This window comes from Erithacus rubecula (assembly GCF_903797595.1).
Source record: "Erithacus rubecula genome assembly, chromosome: 2".
Lineage (NCBI taxonomy): Eukaryota > Metazoa > Chordata > Aves > Passeriformes > Muscicapidae > Erithacus > Erithacus rubecula.
The window spans coordinates 50,995,156-51,015,598 of NC_136685.1; the positions used below are offsets into that span (position 1 = coordinate 50,995,156).

Here is a 20,443-nt window from a genome sequence, read left to right on the forward strand (position 1 = left end):
CTGCTTCAACTTTGTTTCACTATCCAGCTGTGCTGGAATCTTGGATGAAATCATAAAAATGAGTCTGTGGATGGTGTAAACCAGTGTCACTTCACTGGAACTCAAGGAGTTAGTTACATCCTCTTACAACAGTAGTGAATTTAATGCAGGATCAGTGGAATAACATAGTTCCAGCATCTTGGTCAAAATGATTAATGGGGGCAGCCTTGAGGCCCCAGGTAAATAGATGCTATAAATTCAGCCCTCCTATAAATTCAGGAATGTATACAATTGGAAGATACAACCTACTCATCTTGCTGATCACATACTTGTGTACTTTAAAAGCTACACATTACTCATTGATGATGTAAGTAGCTGAAAATTTGCTAACTCCACCAAATGGCATTGAGTTCTGCTGGCTGTGAGTGAGTCCCTGGGACATTAGGGACTCACATAGCTAAAGGCAGTGGTGCCACAAAATGGAGAAATGCAAAAGTGAGATTTTTCAGAGCTCGTTTCAAAGTTACTGGAAATAGTGTAGCCATTTCCTTTACCTGAATTTTAAAAAGCCTAACACAATTTCTCTGAAAACAGAACAGTGAAAGAAGTGATCATCATAAAACTGAATTACTTAACTGAAATCAGTGAAAGTAATTCTAAAGTCCTACCTAGCAAGAAAAATGGTCAGAATTGAGCCCAAAGTGGCATCCTACCCAAAAGCAGAAAGAGAGGTGGACTGAGACTCTTCATTTCTTTCTGATATTAACCCCTCATGGACTTTTATCAGCAGTGCTGGAAGCCCAGAAGCAAGAACATCTTACTCCATTGCTTTCCCCTCTGCTTTCAATGCTCTGTGTAATTAGAACCCTTCTAGAAATACAGCTCATGTGAAGACTTCAAGTGAACCAACAAAATGCCTGATCTATTTACCTTAGCCCTTTAATAGAATACATATTTTTGAAAATTAATGATGCATTAATACATCAGAAGCTTTTCAGGATTATAAAACAGATGCAAACCACAAACAAACTCCAAACCAACATTACAGATGTACCAAGAGACCTAATTCACACAACAAGAAGCCCTGGAATAGCACTTTTAAATTCCAGTGAGATCAGTAATTATGCACTGGTGCACACAAAGGCTGAGGTGAGTCATTCCCAGGGTAGCTTCACCACGAAATGAAGAAATTAAAGTCATTTTGAGATCCTATCAACCAAACTAAAGAGAAGGAAAAATGCATCAAAGAACATCCATGCAGATATAAACTCAAGCATACATAATAGATACAATAATTTATTGCATGCACAATAAATGATAAAGAACTGCAGTTTGAACCCAACTGCTTTACTCAGAGAGTCGCCTACTCACATTTAGGAACCTGGAAAGGATTTTGAGGTCAGCAGAATACTACCACTTTGTAGTTTGTGTCTTCAAAGGACTGTGTTTAATGAATCCTGATAAGATTCCTGTGAAACAGGTCAGTATTACAGTTCATTTCATAGCTAGTAAAAATGACTGCTGATCTGGCAAATTTGGGATCCCAAAGGTACTGTCAGCCTTTTGTGAACTTTTCTGCATTCCATTTTTCTTTGCCTGCTCTCTTCATTTGGGTTCAGAGAGAGAATATAGTATTGCTGCAGCTAATTGTTGTCATCCTATGAAATCCACAGAACTGATATGAACTCAATATGAACAACCAGGCTATTAGAGCTAACCAAATGAGCAGGAAATGGCTGAAGTTAAGGGATTAAGCACACAGAAGGAAAGGGCTTTGCACTCTAGGCTGCAGAAAATGCACCCCTTCTCTTTTGAGATTACAAGTCATTTATCTTCTCTTGGAGCACCTCTTCCTGATAAATGGTGCTATCAGAGCAGCCTGCTCATGCCATGTCTAAACCAGTCTGGCAGCAAATTAAACCAGGATGTAAATTTGTCACTCTCAGCCCCTCAGAGAAGATCTACAGAGGGGTTAATTGAACTGTCATGTTTTCAAACCATTTCTTCTATAGAAGAAGGCATTCCCTGGGCCAACCCAAGCAGGTTGCAGGTAGCAAACAGTTAAACATACACTGATATTCACTTCGACAGTGTATCCTGATGGATCTAATGAAACTACTTGCAAAATTTAAGGTGTATAAGTGCTGGCCTGGGGGCTATGTAGGTTATCAGAATTATTAAATTTTGACTGAATTATTTATTTTGCAAGCTATGCTGAACATGCCTTTATCAGCTTATGGACACTATTTCCCCTTACTGAATTTGGTAATTCAACTCTAAGATATAACAGGCAGTACATCATTACTGATTAATGCATGCATCAAATCCTCAATGAACTCCTGTCATTTCAGAGTTTCATGCCACTAAGAAATTTCTGTGTAATGCTGTCATACTGTCTTAGAACACTTTATTAGACAGATGCAAAAGCAAGTGATAGTTTCTTCCATCTGCAACATCAACATCTACTTTGCATGAACTGCCTCACTCTTATAGCTTCTAGAGGCAACAGCCATCAAAATTGCAATTAGAATCATTATTTAAGCATTGATTGAAATTACCTTCTTTCCAAGCCTTTACCATAATGACTCCATCTTCTTTTTGTTGTTTATGAAGAAAAGTCTGGTGGAGCCACAGAAAGAGACTCTCTCCTCATTTGCTGCCTTGGTGCAGTGCTGGGGGATTACACACCATAGAGTATGGCTCTGTTTCTCACTCCCTTCCCTCCTGAGGAACCTGCCACATGCTGTGGAGAAGACCACGAGGAGCAAAGACCCAGCAGGGTCAGGCTGCAAGGAACAGAGCCCTGCACCCGGAGTCCTTCTCCACATTTCCTGCTGCTGGGGAAGCTGATGACACCATGAGAAACAGCTACGAAAGCTTCAGATGATACTGCCCATCATTATGGGTCTATCACCCAGAAAGACAGAGAATTTAAGCATTTGAGAGATCAAGGGAATGCAAAAAGCACAAGCCAAATAGCAAAGCAGCTGGAGACCTTTCTTTCTGAAAACTGGACACCTTTTTTTCTAAAAAGCACTAAGAAATTTTTGAATCGTACAGAAGAGGATAAATAAGATTTAATTGTGGAATTGTGTCTATAAATTTTGCTTCTGACACCCTTTTCACTCAAGTAAAGCTCAGAAGACAGAGTTGTCCAGGAAAGTATAAATTTTGAACTGATAATTTTCAAACTACAGTGTCATGGACTGCTACAGCAACTACATGGAAATAGCTCCATTTGAGCTGCTGAACTATTAATCCAAATGGAACAACATAAAATATTTTTGGTTATTTTATAAAATTCTAGCAAACATTTTATAGTAGCATATTTTAAAATATATATATATAATTACTATAGGAGATCCTGTTTTGATTGTGATAATGTAGCATTCAAAAATATTACCTGAAAAAATAAAAATATGCCCTCTAGTGTAAAAGTAGGTCCTTGCATGGAAACTATACAGTAGTTCATATTGTTATAACTAAAACTGCAAACCTAAACTTCCATTAGTTCTGTCTCCATACAGACTTTTACACCTTCTGAGCACTCACCAGAAGATTCAGAGGGTCTGATCCACAATGTTTGAAGACTTTGCTAACTTTCCAATAAAGCATGGGTGTTTTCAAGCACTTTAATAAAGTTTCCTCTTTCAATAATGTATTTCTGAGTTTGAGGCCTAAGTGCTGTGCAGTCTCCCAGAAAACATGAGCACAGAATCACTCAAGTAAATTTTGCCACTGCCTGAAACAGAACCAGGGGTTTGGTATAACAAGGAGCAGTTTTAGCTTCAGGAACAGCTTTGCAGGCATTCCCTCTGTAAGCAAGGAGTCTGGTAAGTGCAACATCTGGATCAGGAGAGACAGCAGTACCTATACTATCTCAATTTTTTTTAAGAGATCAGCTTCCTCACAGTTACAATATACCATCTAGCGATAGAAAATGAAATTGCAATTGCTCATTCACTGTTTTTTAAAATGAAAGCTGAAGATGACAACAACACATTTTTTTATAGTTTGCTTTCCTTTCACTAAAACAGAATATAATATGAGTGAACTACCTCCTCCCTGTCATTAACTGTTTTTCATATATCAAGAGTCTTGTAATTCCAGCTAGTTTTCAAGATTTCATTTCTGAAAATTTATGATCATGCAAGAATTTCATCTTCAATGAAGTTAAAATAAAGCCTGCCTTATAGCTACAGACAGACATTTTATGTGCAGGTATAAGTTACTGTTAAGTCCTACAGATGAAAACTTTAGGCCAAATTTAAAAGAAACCCAAAATCTAACCTTGTAAATTTTGTAAACATCATGATTTTGAAGATCCCAAAATACTTTTTTTAAAGGAGTTTAGTTGCTCCCCTGTTTGATGGGGAAGATGTCAAAGAGAAAGAGATTCAAGTGATGATGAGACTAAGGCACAAGATTTGCTTTTGGGAAAATAAGGTTTTAATGCTGCAAACTCTCTGCATGGAAAACTAAAATATTTAAGCACATTGCATTGTAATGCAGTAACTGTTTTGTGGTGGGATTTTTCTGCTTGTCTGCATCACCATATGGATGACTTCAATTCCACAGCAACATATACTGTGATATGATTTTGACAGCTGGGATAATGGAAAAAGTCAATGTTTACTTATTGGCAGAAGAAAATGTTACCTTGCCTGCCAACTGGGGCAATAAAATAAATTTGTTTTGTATGCTGTGTGGAATTTTTTAATGCCACTAAATGAAAACAAAAGAATCAGAATCTCTCCTTGGGAGTTCACAGACAGAACGGGTACAGATACAGCAAAAGTAACAGATTGAGAGAACTGAGAAAAAGAGCTCACCCTGAGCTCCTCTTCTCCCACTCCTCCTCCTCAGCATCATTCAGCTTCCTGCTTTTTAAAGCAAAATGGGATTGTTCTCATGACTAACCAGCACAATCCTTCCAAAGCTGTTAAATAACAGCATTTTTGGCAGAAGTTACTACATATCTAGATTATGTAAGCAAAATACAGATATTCCATGAGGTATAGCGGTTGCATTTCCATACACCAATTAGGCCTTTAACTGACACTTTGTTCTGAACCTACAAATAGAAACTGGAAATCAGTTTAGCTACAGTGCTGCAGGACTGTAAATGCAGATTGCTAAAACAGGCTTAAACCTCAGCAGTTTCTAGATAGTCAAAATGAAAAAACACTTGCAAACCCAAAAGGGCTTTGGAGTTCCATCAATCAACTTACATTTTATACAACATTGGCACAACTGCAATTGCATTTCAAGAGAGTTCAAGTGAATGTCATTTTGTCTTACTGATACCATCTTAAAGACTTGTAGCACAAGGGATAAGCATGTGTCTTGGACTGTGCAAAACTATAAATATCATTTATAAAAAGAAATAATCCTGGAAAATTATCTTAGTTTCTGATGACTGCACGACATTTATTACTTCAGTGAAAATAGCACTGCAACATGGTGATCTCCTGCCTTAGGACAGCTTAGAGGAAAAGGAACGCAGGGAGTGACAAGCAACAGAGGTTCATAAAGCAATGTGTCACTCAAGCAAAATCAATTTTTGTCTTTAATACATTTACACATTATAACTCAATTCTCAGCCCCTCTCTGGCTCCCTGCAAGGAAGAGACAAGCGCAGTGTACTGCCAACTTTTCATCTTCTCTGGTCTTTACAGAGGGTTTGCTGGAGGTGCAGCAGTGTGGAATTGGCACGATACTACACATCATCCACTCTTTTGCCAATAGGGTTAACTTGCAGCAGTTTTGAGGTTCTCCACATCAACCTCCCAAACTGCTTTGATATAAACTGACTCAAAACCACAGCAGAAGCAAACTGCTTTTCTCTCCTCTCATCTCAGCTGCACCAAGTGCAAGAAGGATTGAGCTCTTGAGGAATAGAAGACATTGGCATATCTGTAAAGGTTTATATAGTATCATATAGATTTGAAGAAGCAGAAAAAAATGCTTTATAAATAGAAACACTTACCTATGGATTAATAGTTCTCCACCATCACAGCACCACCAAAATATTAATAGTGGGACTGTAGACACTTTGCAAAGGAAGTGGACTCTTTACTTTTCAAACCAATGTATAAATTAATAATTTAATGGTGAGCAAAATGGTGAGCAAAAGACATAAATTTCACAGTGATGACATTGTAGACAATAAAAATATACAGGGAGAAGCACAGCAAACAACAGAAATGTAGATGTAGATGCAGAATGTAGAAAAAGTACAAATCTAGATGTAGATGTAGATGTAGATGTAGATGTAGATGTAGATGTAGATGTAGATGTAGATGTAGATGTAGATGTAGATGTAGATGTAGATGTAGAAAAGGTATACAACTGAGGTGGCTTCAATTGCAACAGGCAGGTACAAAGTAGCAGGCATAAGGAAAGCAATCGGTGGAATAGACAGGCTGTATCCATGCCAAAAACAGAAACACCAAAAATGTTATATAATGTTATATAATGTTATATATGTTAAGTAATACCTGTTCTGACTGAAACATGAGCTGGTAATAAGGACTGATAACCATGTAAGGAACATTTTAGAAGGTACATTACTAGAATGCAATGATCCCCTATTGCAATATCTCCTAGAATTATGCCCTTATTGCAATCTATTCAACTAGATACCCTTCCATGCTTCTTGTTCCCTTAGTCTAGTAAGGTGTAATGCATTTAATTATTTGGTTACTATCTTTGTCACTGTGTGATATTTGATTTCCATGCTTGCTTCATAACTCATAGAGTGCAAAATTAAACCTTTTTTTTCACAAGCACATTTTCCCAGACCATCTGCAGCTGCAGTGAAACTCACAAGCTTATCCATACACAGCCACAGACGTTTTTTTACTAAGTACAGTCTTACTAAGTACAGTCTTCCCAAGGTGTTGCCTTTCTTACAAACCTGCACACAGAGTAGCTTTGCCTGAACTCTTTAGATCCCTTAAGAGCACAAGCCTGCTTTCTTTTTTTAGGTCAGATTCTAACAGAAACCGACAGGAATTTGGCCTCAATAGCTTCCACAGGATCAAGGTCTGGTTCAGTAAAGGATTAAGGCTATTGTTGCTGAGCACACACCGCCAGTAAGAGACCTTTTCTTTTCCCTAACCTCTATTCTTTGACTCAGTCTCACACAGAGCTATCTAAATAGAACAATAGGCTACCACGCAAATGCTTGTCCTTGGATGCAAACTTGTCACTTTTATGAAAACCAGGGCTAATTTTGGATAGCCTTTTCTCCACTTTTAGAAAATAATAAGTGATTTAACCAAATGCATTTCTTTTGGTATTCTCACTACACTTCGAATTTAGTATTTTTAGAGTTTTCATCTCATATGTTTCCTGATGCTTGTAATTTCCACAGGTTTAAAAGTGAAAAAGAGCAGACAAGAGCAGCTTTAGTTCTAACAAGCCCTTGGATAGACAGCTTGCACCGTGAAATATTTAGTTTTCCATTTAGGTGCAATGAGGGGACACACAGTCCCTCTCCCCCATATAAATACCATTCCAACCTAAATGATGTCTGGATTATTGTTTCCCATCCTGGTTTACTGAAATATTAATACAGCAGGCTTCTCAATTAACAACAGCAGGTGGCACAGGTCTCCCCCCTGCACCTCACCCACAGGAGCAGCTCCGGTTTGCCATAGTCTGACCCCCTGCAGTTACATCTGGGTCGTGCCCTTCATCCTCTCCAACACAGATACACCTGCTGAATCCCCTGTCTGGCCTCATCAAGGGAAACAGGGGCAACTGCAACCTGCCTTCATATAATCACACATGATGGAGCTGTGCAAGTTCATTTCCCCAGCACTGCCACCACTTGAACAGCTAATCCCAAGGAAGCATGCCTGTCAACTTTTTCTGGTGAGAAAGCTCCAGGGAATACACACACTGAGGCTCCCACCTCCCACGTCCAGATCTTTAATATCTGGTGTATTTTGTTTGTGTGGCAAGGTTTTGGTAGTGGCGGGGGCTTGGGGAGGGGCTGCAGTGAGAAGCTCCCAGAAGGCTCCCCTGTGTCTGCTAGAGCAAATCCCAGATAGCTCCAAGATACACCCACTGCTGGCCGAGGCTTGGTCTGTCAGTGGCAAGGGCAATGCCTCTGGGAAAACACATTTAAGAGGGGGAAAAAAACTGCACAACTTCAGTTGCAGAGTGGAATGAGACTGAGAGCAACAACTCTGCAGACCCCAAGGTCAATAACAAGAAGGATGATGAGGTGCTCGAGGCAGGGAGCAGGGATCCCCTGCAGCCCCCAGGGTCAGTGAGGATGATGAGTGCTCCAGGCAGGGAGCAGGGATCCCCTGCAGCCCCCAGGGTCAGTGAGGATGATGAGTGCTCCAGGCAGGGAGCAGGGATCCCCTGCAGCCCCCAGGGTCAGTGAGGATGATGAGTGCTCCAGGCAGGGAGCAGGGATCCCCTGCAGCCCCCAGGGCCAGTGAGGATGATGAGTGCTCCAGGCAGGGAGCAGGGATCCCCTGCAGCCCCTGGTGCAGGGCAGGTGAGGCAGCTGTGCCCCTGCAGCCCAGCGGGGTCCATGGGGAGCAGAGACCCACCCGCAGCCCATGGAGCACCCAGGGCAGAGCAGGGGCCAGGGGAGGCTGTGACCCTGTGGGAAGCCTGTGCAGGCTCTGGCAGGGTTATGGACATGGAGAGAGGAGCCCACAGCAGAGCGGGTTTGGTGGCTGGACTTGGGACCCTGAGGAGCTGGAGCAGGCTGTCCTGAAGGACTGAACCCCAAAAATCAGGAGTCAGAAACCAAATATCAGCCTGGAAAGAAGGGATAGCAAGGATGATGTTTTTAGACTTGGGTATATTTGTCAAGATCCTGCTCTGATTTGACTGTTACTAAAATAATTTCCCCATGTCAAGATTCTTTTGCCCATGACGGCAGTTAATGAGTGGTCTTGTCCTGTCCCAGTCTCGACCCACGAGCCTTTCGTTACATTGTCCCTCTTCTGCCAAGCTGCGGAGGGCAGTGCCAGGGCGGCTTTAGAGGGCACCCGGCGTCCAGCCAGGGTCAGCCCGCCACAAGGCGGCACGACCTGCGCAGCGGGTCCGAGAAGGGGACCCTCAGCTGTAGGCGGGGCCTTCCCGAGCGCCTGGCAGGTTGCCCCGCAGGGCCGGGAACTTCCCCTTCCCCTCAGCCCGGGCGCCGCCCGAGCCGCGCACGGCCGCCATGACACCGCCATGACACCGGCGCGGGCGTGGGCGGAGCCTCTCGCAGCAGCACGCGCGCGACCCCGCCCCGGCCCCGGCCCTGGCCCCGCCCCCGCCGCGGCAGCGTCACAGTGGCGCGTTCAGCCGCCCCGGCCCGCGCGTGACGTCGGCGCGTCCCGCGGTCCCGGCGGCGGGGCCGGAGGGAGCGGCAGGTGGCGGCGGGCGGAGCGGGGCCGAACGGAGCGGAACCGAGCGGCGCGGGCCGGCCCGGCCCGGCGGGTGAGTCCCCATGCCGCCGCGGGCGGGCCCGAGCTGGAGCGGTCGGGGAGAGGCGGTGGCGGCGGCCTCAGCCACCAAAGGCCGCTCCGACAGCGCCCCCTGCGCGGCTGCCCGGGGCCGGGGCGGCGCTGCCTCCGCTCGCCCCTCCGCCGCCGGCGGGGTGTGGACAGAACTGGAGCGGGCGCCGCGGCCTCCCCGCGCGGGTGAGTGCCCTGAACAAAAGGCCGGCGGAGCTGGGCTGAGCCGAGCGCGGGGTGTCCGCCCGGGGGGCAGAGCCCTGCCCGGTATTGTTTTGGCAGCGGGGAGGGTGGGGAGTGTCGCCCTCCGCCGCCCCGCCCGCGGGGTCACGTGCCGGGGCCGCGGCGGCGGAGCCCTTCCCCGGGAGCCCTTCCCCGGGCCCCGCACGGAGAGGCTCCAGGGAGAGCCGGCACAGCCGGGCCGGGCCCCTTCCGCGGAGCCGGGCTCCTGCAGGAGGCGGCGCCCCGACGCCGGTGCGGAGCGAGGTGCGCGCAGAGTGCCGGAGCGGGCCCCGTGGTCCCGGAGGTCTTTTCCAGCCGCATTGATTCTGTGCTTCCGTGAGTCGGGGGTTTCGTTGTGCTGGGCAGTAAAATAGGTCAGCAGCATTAGCCGTGGCGGCGTCACGCGTGGCGGAATGCCCTGGCCGAGCGGGCGCAGCGCTGTAATTCGCAGGGCGGTGAGCAGCGCTCCGATGTGCCGCTGCGGATGTCAGCGCCGAGCCCGGCCCCGGCTCGGAGCCGCACGGGCGGTCAGGGAGCGCAGCACAGAACTAACTAAGTGTTCCTAATGGAAGTGCTGTTGTTTCTTTGTGCTTGACGGCCTCGGCCCGAGTGTTTGCATTGCATCCCTTCGGAATGTTGAAAGGGGATGTGAAATGTGAAAACGGGTCCTGCTTTTTGTGCGGTGCGTGTTGCCTGCCGCCAGTGAAAAATTGTTGTAAAATGTTATCTAAACGCGAGGGTTTTGTACGAATAAGACGATCGGAATGGTGAAATAGTTAAACTGAAACTGTGAGGGTTTTAATTTTAGTGCAGTCTTTCAGTGATATGCTTGAGAAACGCTGTAGGTTTTGTTAGTGATGTGTAATATGCAGTTATATATTAATAATTATAAGGAGGAGTAGGGCGCAGAGCTTTAAAACGTTTTGCTTCTGTCACGTTTGTAATACTAAAAATTCAGTCCTCCTTGCTTTGTTAGCTGCTGCCTCTGGATGATGGGCTACTTAAAAATAGATTCTGAAGCATCTCTGTAAATATGGTACCAAAAATTACGGAGTGTAATAGTATTGAAGACATAGTGAAATCGGAATCTTCATCTGGTAATTTTGAATGAATCGTTAATATTGAATGTTTTTGCAAGAACTTGCTTTATAGTCGTGTGGTTAATACTGTAGTTTCTTTCCAAGTCTATTGAAGTGCTAGTTGTTTAAATTGCTATAGTACAAAATCTGTAGTGAATGAAAGAAAAAGTTTGTTCTTGTTTCCTTCAAAATATATTGCATCAATTTAGATGTAATTGAATTGTTACTTATTTAAAGAGCTGGAACTGCAGTATTTTTATAGCCTATTGAATAGTGAGCCCCTGGAAAACTCATATTGAAATTGATTTTTTTTTCCTCTCTTCTGTGTGCATGTTAATCAAGTCTATATATATATATATATAGATGCCCCTGTATTTATTTGAGTTTCTGAAGCATTGGTAATTTAAGATGAACCAGTTTGTGCTTCATATTTTGCACACTTTTGCTTTTGAGTAAGAGATTAATATTTTTCTTTGTTCAATAGATTGAAATAGGATGTATGCTCAAAATTCGCTGTCAACGGTCCAGTCGTAGCATAAGGAACAACCTCATTTTTAATACATATAGCATTTTAATACTGAGATGGCTAGTTGTTCTGCACTTGACTATTCTTCTGTAATAAATGTTGGGGGTTTACTAATTGCCAACGATAAGGAATGACAGGCAACTTGAAGCCTCATCATAATCAGCAATTCCTGAGAATATTCTAAGTTTAAGAAAAAGGTAGGAAAAGCACAGGAAACAGTGAGGTTATTTATCTGTTGTGCTATCCAGTGCCAGGGACAGTTTAAACATACCTGATAAGACTCAGTACCTTGAGCTGGTAGTGTATTGTCAGTAGCAGACTGTCAGACAGGGGAGTGATTTTTTTCTATTAAACAAAACAGCCACTTTCTTTCTTCTCACACTGGCTCATGGTTACTTGTGGGGAAGGGGATCATTTTCCCCTCCAACCCCCCAGTTGAGTTACAAATTAGGGAGCTTGATGGGAAAAAAATCCAAGTATTTAATTACAGATTGCATTTACTCTTGTGAATTAATACTGTTTTCAAGAGGGAAATGAATGAAATTTGTGATAGCTGTTTTAAAACAATCTGTATGGAGTTGCAGTATTCCCAGATTTCAGTCATTCAAAGTAGGACTTGTATAATACCAAACATCAATCTTTGGCTCATGTTTGTTGAATTCATCAGTGTTGCATGTGTGTTTTTAAAAAGCTAAGATTTTACTTTGAGGAAGCTTAAGACTGTTGGTAACTCTTCATCATTATATAGAAGCTGGCTTCCTAAATATGTATGCTCCTGGTTTTGGTTTGGGTGGGTTGTTTGTTGGGGGGGGTTTTGTAATTGTTGCTAGTTTGTTGTTTTTTTTCTAAAATGAATAAGGGAAAAATTGTGCTGGGCTTGATCATTTACTGAGTCGCATAATTCAACAAGCACAGTTGACTCAACTAAGAAGAAATGGTTTCATTCCACCTTGGCAGAGTGAAAACTTAACATTGTTCTTAAGGAGAAGCTGAAGTCATTTTGGGAAATAGGTCTGGTAGGAAGTCTACTGCTTCAAATTCTTAAAGCATGGAAGAAGCAGACATGATTTCTCCCAGTAAGCATCCTGAGAGACTTTCAAGGGGACAAAGAAAACAGTTCCATGCTGGCTGAACCTCAGTTTGGATGGGGATGGTCCTGATCAGTGACACTGTCCTTCTGTCTGTTGCATCTTTAAAGTTTCAAAATCAGTATGTGATAGAATGCAGGGGTTTAGGAAGGGGTACCTGCCCGTTGCAGGTAGCGTAACTCCTCATACTACAGGAAAAAGAGAAAATTAATTGCCAAGTACAGAACACAGCCCTTACCAGATGACTTCAAAGGAGGAATCGTCATCCAAGGAGGAGCATGTGTGTAACCACAAGTGTTTGTCAGGCTGTTCAGTAGAATTTTTAGGACTGGCTTATTAAATAAGTAGCAGTGCCGTGAAGTGTAGAGGTTGCCTGATGTCAGTGTGTGAACTAGTTCTTTTCAAGAGCTTTGCGGCAGTTGGAAAGTTGCCTTATCACAATCCTGTAATTATGCCTTCCCTGGATTCTTCTAGGTATAATTACATATCTTGAATACGTGTATGCATTTTTATTTCCTAAGCAATCTCCCAGAATTGACCGAGCCTTTTTCTGTCATCTCCACATAGCATTTGGTTTTATGATGTGCTACCTCTAGTAGTGGATATGAGAGGGAGTAGATAAAAGGCTGCAGGTGATACCTATTGAAGTAACAGAAAGCCAGCTCCCAAGATGAAGGACTGAATACCACACCCAGAGCGTCAAGCTTGTTGCAGCTGTCTCTTTGATCAAACATAGTATCTTGTCTCAGTGGATTAGTAGAGCCATTCTAACGCGATTGCTGCTCTTCCTTTCAGATTCATGTGTGAAGAAAGAAAAGCTGTTAAAAATATGAGGAGAGAAAAGGTGTGGATAGGCTTGTTAATTTTTGCATTTTTCCTTTGGAGCACATTCTAAAAATAGCTGTACAGAATGTTACATAGAGCTCAGCTATAAAGAAAATATATTTGAGTAATGCTTCATGCACTGAAGTCATCTGAACACTCTGATATTATTAATGATAAATGATTATTTGATGAGGGACTATAGCACAGAACACTATAATAATGCTTCATGTTCTTTCAGAGACTTGTCACTACTTGACTTTACTCAACTCTTACGTGTCTGCTTTGCACTGTATATATGCTGAAATGATTCCTTTCCTTGAACAAATTGAAATCAAAGAGGTGACATTCTAGTTCAAATCATTCCTATATATAATGTTTTTCAGTAACTGGAACTGTAGTTCAAGATGTTTGATAATCACTCAGAAAGCTACAGACCAGAAGGAAGAGGCAATTTTGTGGCTCATCAGGCTTTTTCAGAGGATTCACTGAAGGTGGTTCTCTTAGGTCAAGACCTTGCTGTTCAGGTTGTGAGAATGCAAAAATGATGGTCTCCCTTCCCTTTCTGAGCTTGCAGATTCCTATTTCCCTGCTGCAGGAACTTTTTAGGTATTTGTTAGGCACTTAGTAATTAATACCTATTTGTGAAATGACTTGGCTCGGATTCTGGTTGGTGTCATTCACCAAATATATTGTGACTGACACTATCTGCTAGCTTGAAGAGAGGGGTATATTGCCTCTGAGGTGTGGAGGCTGAGTTGCATCCTTGTCGTCTCTTTTAGTGATCATATGCACTCTTGCTATTGTTGAACCTTGGAGCCCATCAGGACATTTTAAAGAAATAGAGAAAGGTCCTAATTAATTTTTGTTGTTGCTTGTTTACCTTGGTAAGTATCAAATGTAGGTCATAGAGTTTGTTCATAAGCTGGTATGAGGCTTATATAGAACATGCTCCCAGCTTTGGTCATATTTCTCCTTTTGTGTTTCTCCTTTTGTGAGGCCACTGTATGGAAATGAGCAATTAATTTACTATAGTCAAAAATAATTGCCTTTTATTATGCTTAAAAAAAAGATGATTTAAGCATCAAAATAAAAACTGTGGATCGAAAATTGATGGTTACAAAAAATGAAACAGAAATCTGCTCATAGTTGTATAGAAAATAACATGCATCAAGTAAATAAAAGCATAGTAATTTTTTTTCTGTAACAGAACAGTGGCATTGTACTTTTCTTGCTTGTACCTCTGGACAGCCTTGTAAAGTGGTAATATTTGCTTTCTGTTAGTTTGCAGAGAAGCTGAAACACTGTAATGTACCACTGATCAGGACAAGCCAGGAATGAGCCAGCCTTGGGAAGGAGTACCTGCTGTCCTAGCTGGAGACGTCTGAAGAGAGGACATTGCAGTCTTGTGGCATGCTTCAGTAGAAATTATTCAGAAAAAGTAAGCTGTTGTTTTGTTAATAAACTTAAACATGTCTGTTCTTTGATGGACTGCTTAGTTGCAGTTATAATTTGACCTGGTCTTTGAAGTGGTTTTGTGTGAATTTACGTTTTCTTCCATTGGAGTCCAAGAAGGCCCAGGATCTTTTCATGTAGTTGTTATACATCACCTCTTCCATACTTCATGTATTGATGAAGGCCCCATAGCTTAGAAATTAACTGTGTTGTTTAATATTAAAAATAAAAACCACAAGAGGTGGGGTCTCACAAGATTCTGTCTCAGTGGGTTTTAGACTGTATTTTTGTTAAAATGCAGAGTTCCCTTATTGTTCCCTTACTTATACCTGAATTGAGGATATAAATACTTAAAGAATAAAAATAATTTTATTTTCTTTTGAGCTTAGTTAATGTTTAGTCAAGTAGTCAGTAGTCAAGAATGATTTTCCATGATGCCAGGAGTGTCTTAGAGGGAACCCAATCCCCCCAAAAATAGAGCTTTCCTATTTGGTAACTGTTCTGATATGAAGCCTGTTTTGACTGAACCTTGTTTTAAAATATAACTTTTAATTTCAGGAAAAATACTTTGTGGTCAGTTTTGTTTAATTCTTAATACCATGAAGTTGTAGTGGAAGTGCTTCCATAGCCATAACATAGCAGAATAGCAGTCTGAGATGTTTGTCCTTGTTTCTGAAGGATTACCTCTTCAGTAAAAACCTACATGTACATCCTCCTACCAGCTTATAAACAAACTCCATGGCCTCGATTTAGTATTAAAAAGGTAAATTAAAAAAAAAAGTATTAATTGGCATCATGATTTAAAAGCAAAAAGTGAGACAGCATCAGTGTAGTGGATATAAATCTTCAAGTGCATAATTGTCCTGCATTCTGAGCACATGCAACTGCAGTTGTGCTTATCATATCAGAGTTTTATGATTCCTGGTAGCACTTTTTAGAGATAAGGGTTTGCTTCTCCAGTTCTATTCATTTTATACGTAACATTTTCTTTAGAGTCATTAAAAATCAAACAGGAATTTCAAGAAACAGCATTTACTCCTTTTCATATCCTGCATTATTATCTATTCTAGTAAGGAATCAAAGATCCCTCAAATTGATGGGTGACCTATTGAGCACAGTTCAAATGTTTTGCTTTTTTTTTTGCTTTCAGAGAACTTTTCATTCCTCTTTTAGTTTACCTCAAGGTAAACTTTTTAGTTTAGCTCACGGTATCACAATTTGGTTTGTCAAAGTGCATTACCTTTTTAATCCTTGCATTTTAATCACCTCCAAAATCTTAATAAGTAACTTGTACAGAAGTTACTTACCTACAGGTTGTTTTAATCTTTTCTTTGACTCTGAAAAGGATAATTTTATAAGGGATGTTCAGAGAGAAGAATCCTTTTGTAAAACTATAGCATGGAAGCAAAAATTTCTGTTGCTGTGCTTTTTTGCACTGTGCTACCTCATTGTGAGGGCACTTGAAAGTTAAGGTCCTTTACGTCAGCCATGTTTAGCACAAATTAATCAATAAATGGATTTCTCTTTCAGCTCTTCTGTTGTGAAATGATGGTTGGGTTGTGTTTGTGGGTATTCTGAAATCTCTAGACTTTCTTCTCCCCTTTTTCTAATAAGTTTCTTGGTATGAACCCCTACATTTGTTATAAAAATCTGTTGCAAAATACCGCCTCAGAAGTGTGAGGTTTCCATAAAGCAAATTGTTCACAACATTGTTAGAATGGATCTCACAGATGTGTGCTGTGCAGTAAAATCAGTTGCCAGCTGGTAGGTAATGCTGTGTCTGTATCTGGTTATGCAGATTGGTCATTAGTCTCAGAAAAATAAATTCAGATATGAAACTGAAACATAGGTGGATATAATTTTGTGCTACTTCAGGAAAAAGTATTTGAGCTGTAGAGCTTTTAAAAGAAATATTTGATAAAAAAAGGATTAAAGAGGCATTGGTCTTTCAAGAGGAAATTATAGTGATAGAAGGGAACAGACAACATAGAGAAAAATATTTTAAGTAAACAGCACATGATATATTATTGTAAAGATAAATATAGATACTGAAGCATAATTTTTTTTTAATCCCAGCATATATTTGTAAGATTTTTTAAAACAGTGGAAGTTTTTACAGTAATACTGGGCATTTTCTCTTGATGTAACACATTTTGTTAGAAATGTGTGTAACTTTAGAACGGGCTGTCCAGGGGAGCCTGTGGTTATTTCCATCCTTGCAGGTTTCAGAAAAACTCAGCTAGACAAAGCCACAGCTTTGGTCTAATCTAGTATTGGTGTTGGTGCCATGTGCAGCAGGAGATTGGACTAGGTGACCTCTAAAGGTTCTTTTTGGCCCACATGCTTGAGGTAGTTTTGCATTAACTATTCCTAGCTGCCCATACAACAAAGACTACTTTCACTGAAAGGCTGTTTTGTTGAATATCAGTCTTGGGGATTTCAAATAAAAAAAAGGCACCATTTTAGGCCCCAGACACCAAAGCCCATTCTCCTCCCTCATTTGGTATCTGGTATTTGGTTTTGATTGTTAATAAATAAAAGGAAAATTACCACAAAACAGACTGTGAAAGATTGCCATGGCAAAAATGTAGCTGAGAAGGCATTTGCATATTTAGGCTAGAATTTTTCAACTACTTAAATCCTACACTATGTCAAAGTGATGCAGTTTTGCATTCCCCATTGTCTTACAGTTACAAAATCATCTTTAATAACAAAAATAATGTATGGCCAGAGAAAGTAAAGGCAATGACTTCACAAGCCAGTCAAGTCAGAGTTGTGTGTCTTCTTTAATACACTGCTGCTTCTGCTGGTCTGCAGTGATTCTTTTCAAGAGGCAGTAGCATGTATCAGGGAGTTCACTTGCTGTTTAAGAAAAAAGGAGTCCAAGGTATCTTTTGAAGAGGCCACCTCAGTTTTCTCTCTGGTTCTTTCTGCAGCCCTGTGGTTGTTCTGAGCTTGGTTTGAGAGTAGTGTACCATGGTGCATGGGAAATAAGAAACAGAGTGGGGGAATTCTTCAGCTAGGTGCTGCTGTCAGGCGTATTTTCTCTTGTGTAAACCTAATCCAAGATACTGTTCAGGCAGTCCCTTAATCAAACAGATGATCACCTGTAGTATGAGGAGGGATTGTTTAAGTTCACCTCTTGAGGAAAGAACCATAATTTCTTCCAATTTCCTGAGGAGGCACCAAAATAACTGGTTGGCTGAAGGTTCATTAATCAATTCTACTCAGGGAATGAACAGAGGAAATTTGATTTTTTTTTTCTAACTTGCTATGTTAACATGCTGAAAATTAAACAGATAAAAGGATGGTGATCAGCAAAAGAAATCTTCCCAGCAGTTAATGTAGTCTGTCATCTCAGGAAACAGTAACTTTAACTTGAAGTAAACATCTCATTGTGTGGATGTTGAGGTGCAGTGCAATGCGAGGTGCTAGTTTAAGTTAATATAATAAACTGATTTAAGTTTCTTTGATCCTCTGCAGGATGGCTGGCTGTGGTGAAGTAGATCATTCGATCAACATGCTTCCCACAAACAGGAAGACAAATGAGTCGTGTACCAATGCAGCACCTTCCCTGCAAGTCCCTGAATGCGCTATCTGTCTGCAAACATGTGTCCATCCAGTAAGTCTGCCCTGTAAACATGTTTTCTGCTATCTGTGTGTTAAGGGAGCTTCCTGGCTTGGGAAACGATGTGCACTGTGCCGGCAGGAGATTCCCGAGGATTTTCTTGACAAGCCAACCTTACTGTCACCTGAAGAACTCAAAGCAGCAAGCAGAGGCAATGGAGAATATGCTTGGTACTATGAAGGTAGAAATGGCTGGTGGCAGTATGATGAACGTACCAGCAGAGAGCTGGAAGATGCCTTTTCCAAGGGTAAAAAGAGCACTGAAATGCTAATTGCTGGTTTTTTATACGTAGCAGACCTTGAAAATATGGTTCAGTATAGGAGAAATGAGCATGGACGTCGCAGAAAAATAAAACGGGACATAATAGATATACCAAAGAAGGGAGTGGCTGGGCTGAGGCTGGACTGTGACACCAGCTCTGTCAACCTGACACGAGAAAGCTCCGCTGACGGTGCGGACAGCACACTGACTCCAGGGGCTGCAGCTGTGCAGCCTCTAGCACCCATTTCTGTGAGGCCCCTGCCAGCACTAGATGGTCAGCTCGTCAGCCCTGCAACGCCGTCACCTGATGCAAGCAATTCTCTAGAGAACTCTTTTGCTCACTTGCAAATAAATGGAGACAGTATGGCTGAAAGGAGTCACAGGGGAGAGGGAGAAGAAGACCACGAATCACCATCTTCTGGTAGGATGCCAGCCCCCGACACCTCTGTTGAGGAGACCGAATCAGATGCCAGCAGTGACAGTGAGGATGTGTCTGCCCACCTTCAGCAACATCCATCCTCTGGTCAGCAGAGACACTTGAATGCTGGTGCAAGCCAGGCAGGAGCAGATAGACCAGGGGCAGGGAGTGGGGTGGCAAACACAAGTGTAAGATCTAGAAGGCCAGATGGACAGTGCACAGTCACTGAAGTTTAAATCTAGAGCCATGCAAAAAAAATACTCAGTTGTAATTTTCTGTAAATTTTCTGTCCGCATCGGCATTGCACTCAAACCTAGCAGCGTGTTTGGTGGGAGGGTGGGGTGAAGGGGAGAAAACAGATTTGGCCTGTTTTAACTTAAGTCTCTTAACATGTCTCAGCTGGAAGACTCTAACTCTAGGAAACTGGGTTGTCCTGTTAATGGTTTGAAAGCTGTTTAGCAATGCCCAGTTTTCTTGAAAATGTCTTGTGTTTATTTTGTAGCATTTTCCCATTGAAGATACTCTATCCCTTTTTGGCCAATGTATATCTACTGTACAACTTGAATTGTCTTCATTATCTGACTGTTGCATTAAGTGTCTTACTACTTTCTGCATGGATTGATGTACGAAAAGAACACTAAAGCTATGTGGAATCAGGCAAGGTGTTGGGTGTGAGCAGGATGCTTAATTTAATGTGAGAAAATAGATGTGAGTTTGGAGTTAAAATGTGTTTTTACTAGACAAGAGCAATCATTTACCTTCTTTCAATGGAAATGTAAAAATGCTGTTAACTTGTGTTGCAAGTCCTTACCTTTACACTCTCCATGGCTTTTTCACTGGCTTTGCCATCTAGTCCTTGTAGTTTTGTTTTTTGAGATCTTTCTTGATCTGTCTTGTTTTTGTTACAGAATTTATAATTTAATAAAACTACATTTTATCAGTAACAATCTCACATATGTTTCCTGTTCAGTTGAACTTCACTGAAGGAATTTCAGAGAAAATTATCATAAAACAACTTCCCATGTTTACCAAGAGGGAGGACTAGTTCTGAGTGGCATCCTGATGTTATTGCATCCCTGACTGGCTCTCTCAAACACAATGCTGTAGGAATATCATCTTTTACTGAAAAATCATGAGTTGCAAGCTTAATACACAGACATCTGAAGAGCTGATTAACCCAATTCACTATTGGCAGGCAGAAGTATCACACACAGCCTTATTTTAATAGCAGAAATTTTGAAACAAGAGTGTAAGTTGTCAAAGTTGATCCCTTAGGAAAGGACATGGATATTAAGGACTATAGTGCTGTTCATCTGTACATAGCAAAGCTGGTGGCAGCACAGAAAGGGTAGTTCTGTGCTTGTATTAGCACTGTAGGAGCTGCATTTCTACAGACTTCTAAATGTTAGAAGCCAGATCTTGAGAAACACAGCTTGTCTTTTTATCTCTTTGGCAGTTCTTTTCTTTTAAATTTTTTTCAGATTTAGAAACA

At 41.6% G+C, this 20,443-nt stretch overlaps 1 protein-coding gene across 10 annotated transcripts; it reads left to right on the plus strand.

The window, feature by feature from the left end:
* The first annotated feature begins 9,264 nt into the window (after positions 1–9,264).
* Positions 9,265–19,903, plus strand: RNF146 (ring finger protein 146). Of its 10 annotated transcripts, none has more exons than XR_013773291.1 (4): positions 9,265–9,638; positions 14,474–14,630; positions 15,203–15,407; positions 17,335–18,120. XR_013773291.1 is itself a non-coding variant. In XM_079298087.1 (4 exons), exon 4 carries the CDS (start codon positions 18,129–18,131, stop codon positions 19,185–19,187), a length of 1,059 nt encoding a protein of 352 aa, XP_079154213.1. In that variant the 5' UTR covers positions 9,266–9,638; positions 14,474–14,630; positions 15,203–15,407; position 18,128; the 3' UTR covers positions 19,188–19,903. The 10 variants fall into 10 exon arrangements, 9 of the variants coding, with proteins under 9 accessions (XP_079154213.1, XP_079154212.1, XP_079154218.1 ...); XM_079298087.1 differs by lacking the exon at positions 17,335–18,120 and adding an exon at positions 18,128–19,903 and having other exon boundaries at positions 9,266–9,638; XM_079298086.1 differs by lacking the exons at positions 15,203–15,407; positions 17,335–18,120 and adding an exon at positions 18,128–19,903 and having other exon boundaries at positions 9,266–9,638.
* Positions 19,904–20,443: the final 540 nt, after the last annotated feature.

What these genes read in the sequence shown, in the direction of transcription:
- RNF146 (XM_079298087.1), top strand. Translation starts at nt 18,129, where the DNA reads ATGGCTGGCTGTGGTGAAGTAGATCATTCGATCAACATGCTTCCCACA.